Source organism: Carex rostrata, chromosome 11, assembly GCF_964058835.1.
Source record: "Carex rostrata chromosome 11, lpCarRost1.2, whole genome shotgun sequence".
Taxonomy (NCBI): domain Eukaryota; kingdom Viridiplantae; phylum Streptophyta; class Magnoliopsida; order Poales; family Cyperaceae; genus Carex; species Carex rostrata.
In genome coordinates, this window is record NC_135928.1 from 2,198,165 (window position 1) to 2,202,825 (window position 4,661).

General features: G+C 33.4%; 1 protein-coding gene across 1 annotated transcript; it reads right to left on the reverse strand.

Moving 5' to 3' along the window:
• Positions 1-2,948: 2,948 nt before the first annotated feature.
• Positions 2,949-4,370, reverse strand: LOC144561657 (uncharacterized). Its single transcript, XM_078310682.1, has 3 exons — positions 4,247-4,370; positions 3,778-3,951; positions 2,949-3,595 (listed from the first exon to the last, which is right to left on the reverse strand). The coding sequence occupies exons 2-3, from the start codon at positions 3,945-3,947 to the stop codon at positions 3,256-3,258; spliced, it is 510 nt and encodes a 169-aa protein (XP_078166808.1). The 5' UTR covers positions 3,948-3,951; positions 4,247-4,370; the 3' UTR covers positions 2,949-3,255.
• Between the last annotated feature and the right edge of the window lie 291 nt (positions 4,371-4,661).

A 4,661-nucleotide genomic window follows, 5' to 3' on the forward strand; every position in this document is an offset into this window, starting at 1 on the left:
GTTTTAGTTTTCTTTATTTAAATTTTTCTATTTCTATTCTGATATTATCATGAATGAAACGGACGAACTCTTTTCCCACCGCACAATACACATATTGACCAAATTACCATCACAAGTAAATAGGGAAACACTGTTATCCAAGCAATGTTGAATGTCTTTGTGCACCCGTCTGTCTACTATATTTTGGGGTTGTATTTTATTCTTGTATTTTGTAATTTATTCTAAATACTTGTACCCGAAGTTTTGATCTTTCCTTTTTCTTTTCTTTTTCTTTTCTTTTTTTTTCTTTGGTAAAGGAGTCATTGGAAGACAATTTGCTACCTACCTTAAATAAAAGGATAATTTTTGTTTGATATAGTTTCCAGTCGAACCAAAAGAGACATAAACATAATTATAATTAAAAGATTTGTGAATTATTCATTTTTTTAGTAATGCTGAATTGAATACCGAATTATTCGGTTGACCAAATTTTGACTGAATTTTTCTTGAATTTTGCTCATAACTTTTTTCTTTTCTTTTTTTACTTTTTCATAGGACTGAGATATTTGATTCAAATAATTTCTAAATTATACCTGAAGTTTTTTCGAATCACAAAACTTTTATCTCACCAAATTAAACCCGAATAATTCATTTATCACTGTGCTTACTATTGCCAGATCTCATCATCCCTCAGAACCTCAGAAATAAATCTGCTGTGATCTCAACCGTTCATATATTTTGAGATCCGTGCACAAAAATTATCTTTTTTTAAGATTCTTACATTATCTTCATTCTATTATTAAGCACGTTGGGTGTCCGATCCGCCAACAGCTACGATTGAAAGTTGAAATTTCAGATTTAATCTCAGCCATTCAATTACATAATCTGTCTTTTTTTATTAAATGCATCTGAATAATGTGTAGAAGTCTAAATTTAACTAAAAATATACTCGTCACACGTACCGCCATATGATGCATTACAATTAAAATTAAATAAACTCTGAAATTTAGCAATATAATATGTTTACTTATTTCATTCATTCCTTATTTCTTCCTCTCCAATTTAACGATATAATTATGTTTCCTCTTTCATTCCTTATTTCTCTTCTATGCTTATATAGCTATTGCCATGAAAAATCTAAAAATATTATCAATTTTGTTTCTATACATATCAGGATATTTGATAACAAGTTATCTGGTTTTTAGCAAAAATTTTCTTTGTTTCCTTGTTTCTTGTCTTCAGATATCTACATGCATCTCTTGCATCTTTTATTTATATGAGAATACGTTGGCATATTATTTTGTTGTTGAATAATTATTTTCTATTAGTCTCTTTTTCATGAAAATATGTTATTTTTTATGAGATTTTTTTCTCTTATAATATATTCCGTTGCAACGCATGGGAATGATACTAGTAATAAATGAAGGATTGAAATTGGAATCGCAGGACCCTGGATCGCAGCAGATTTACTTCCCAGAACCTCACCGTTTTATTCTTATTTTGTTTTATGTTTTATTTTCATCTTAACGGGTGCAAATAAATTCCAGATCCGCCGACAAATGATCCAATACCCTAACAACCCCAGACAACCCCAAGTCCCCAACAGCCAACCGAGCGAGGAGGTATGAAAAATATCTAGCGGTTATAAAAAAAATAGAAAGAAAGAAAGGGCTGATTCTTTATCCACAATTCTTTGGTCAAAATTTCATGCAAACCGAAACCAAATTGTTCGATTAGTACTAAAATCGTTCGATGGTTTAGATCCATGGGATCGGTTAAAACTAAAATCTTTCAGACGAATCTTGATGTAGATCAGACGGTTGTTGTTTGGCTTGGATAAATATGAATACATGACCTTTTGGACGAATCTAGTTCTAATGCTGGGGGTGGGTTTAGCAAAATGTGTGGGCTAAATAATTAGGTGAAGCATAACCATAAGCATGTGACGACTGACGACCTAATTACGTGCATTAAATGCCCCAAACGAAATCACCAAGAAGTTGAGGTCGGCACGCCAGTCCTCTCATGGGTCCCACATGGCTCATGCTATTCTCACCTCCTTTTTCTCTCTCCGGTCTCCATCCTGCGTTCTTAGTTTTTCACCTCTCTCATTTGCTAAAAAGGCTCCAATTGTGTGAACACAGATTTAATTTCTTGCTGTTCTTGTAAGGCGGAAGGCTCAATTTGTGTGAATAATTTCATTCAAAAATCCCTACAAATTTTATTTAAAAAAAAAAAATCATTTAACCGTATTTTTTTATCGGGCTTCAGTATAAATAAATTATCACCAACGGATCGTATGCACCAAATATATATGAATGTATACATTTTTTGATGAAATATGCACTGAAATTTTGTTTCGGGTTAGGAAATAATTACCCACCTAAATTGCATTTAAGCTCCAACTACCTTCCGACCAAAAATAGCATTTATACTTAGGATGGTATTTCCTCACCTAAATCCAAGCTGGATCTAACCATATTTTGTTATATTTCTTTCCGAAGCAGGGATCAAACCAAATATTTGAATCTTTCAGCAACCAATCAAATCTCTCTGATCCTCTCCAGTGCGGCAAAATACCGGACGCGTGCATGGCCGTCCATTTGCAGGAAGGTTTTCCATATAAGAATATAACACCACTTTTGATGCAAATTAAACCGTCTGATTCTCATGATTGTCGCTCCGATTGTTTAATTACCGAACCCTGCTCAGAATATTTACCGAAAATATTGGATAAAAAGCAAAAATATTACATTATGTACCGAAATGTTTATAATAATTTTCTTTATGGAAGTTACTTTCATATTAGTTCATCTGCTCAAAGATTTCGCAAGAAATATACAAGTTGCCATTTTTAAATTAAAGACTTGTCGGAAGAAATCCACAGTCAATCAAGACACATCATCAGATGAAGTCGGAAGAAAAAAAAAGGAAAAAAAAAAAGACAAACAAAGAACAATCAAGCATAGAAATTTGAAGCATTCCTTTATATATCGTCTCTGTATACAGTGACAAATTGACAACAAAGTAATATAAACTTTTTGTACAATTCTCATTTTACACGTATAATAAGCTCTAAATTCTACCATGATGATAACACACCCCTCAAGTAACTAATTCTACAAGAAATTACCTCTCCCTATATTTACCGGTTTAAAAGAAAAGAAATATTCTTGGCTCAACAAATACTCTTTTCTTTATGAGTAATAAAAAAAAAGATAGCAGTATTAACAGCTTCGGAAAATGTACATGTCAGTTCTGAAATTGAACCAAATCTCAAGCAAGAGCAGAGAGAACACGATTTGCACCCGAGTTGTGGCGGGTGGAACCGCCGCAGGTGAAACCCTCAATTCTCCTTGCGGGTGCCGGTGAAAAAGATTGTGACGACCTTCTCGGAACAGATGATGTAGAGCATTTTACAGTTTCGTAAAAGTCTCCCATGTACCTGAACTCGGGGTCATGGCTTAACGGGTTATCAGATCTAAGTGGCGGTGATTCGCAATAAAAGTAGCTATCGTCATTATCGGTACCTAATTCTGAATCATCATCTGATTCATTCCCAATTGCTATAATTGCTAAGATGTCATCAAAATCTACCTCTTGCATCGGATAAGATCTGCATGCAATTAAACAAGAAAATTAATTAATTGATGAACACAAGAAAACCTTAGTTGTTGTGATAGGATAAATGAATATTCAAATCACTTTCAGTAAGAACGAAGGATTGAGGATTAAATTATTCAATTATTTTCCCAATTTTGACAAAAATAAATAAAATCAACACATTTAAATACTAACCCGCAAGAATCAAAATTAAATTGGGATCGGCCATTAAAACTCCGCTTTGGCTGAGGACATACTAATTTATCAGATCTTGAATTCATCTGATTAGACCAATCACTATATCTTGATTCCGCTCCGCAATCAGAGAACAAACTTCTGATTCCACCAAGCTTTACGCTGTCCATAATTCTGAAATTATAAAAGAAAAGAAAAAGAAATTAGAAGTCAATAATTACAACATGCAGAATCATACAACAGTTTTTTTTTTCCTCAAAAAGTTGCAAGTTGTTTCTCTATAGCCATACATGTTTAAAACACAGAGACTTGAAAAGATGAGTAACTTTTTCTCCTAAATAGGGATTGATTTAAATCCTAATAGCAAACGGAAGTTGATTAAAAAATATAATCCCTTTAAATCTTAAAAATAGAAAACCTAAAAATCACATGATTCATGATTTTCTAATCTGAGATCCACAAATCTTACCAAGAGATGATAGCTAACACGGATCTCTCAAGCCAAATAGAGGAGAAACCAAAAGGGGAAAAAAAAAAGGAGCCAGTGAAAGGAGATGAGAGATGAAAGAAGACGGTGATCCGACTCGAGGTAGGATGCTCGTCTTTTATAAATCTCTCTCCTATCTCTGTCCGAGAGGTGCGCTCACCGCATGCCTTGCCCCCCTCATTCTTATTTTATAATACACCGCCTTACTTGGTCAGTTGGTCTAATCTCTGAGGCACACCTTTGACCAGGATCTGTCTAATTCTTTGTTAAATAATATTTTAATTTTAATGGGTACATTATTTTGTACAAGTTTAACACATGGTCCTCTGTATTATCAAAATTGTAATGGCATACATACAAATGCCAAAAGTATTTGTACGAAATTGTAGCTGACAAT

Bases quoted from the DNA above. Each gene is read 5' to 3' on its own strand.
- LOC144561657 (XM_078310682.1), bottom strand. From the start codon at position 3,947: ATGGACAGCGTAAAGCTTGGTGGAATCAGAAGTTTGTTCTCTGATTGC. The intron at 3,596-3,777 runs GTTAGTATTTAA...AATTGCATGCAG, and splicing joins TTTAATTTTGATTCTTGCGG to ATCTTATCCGATGCAAGAGG.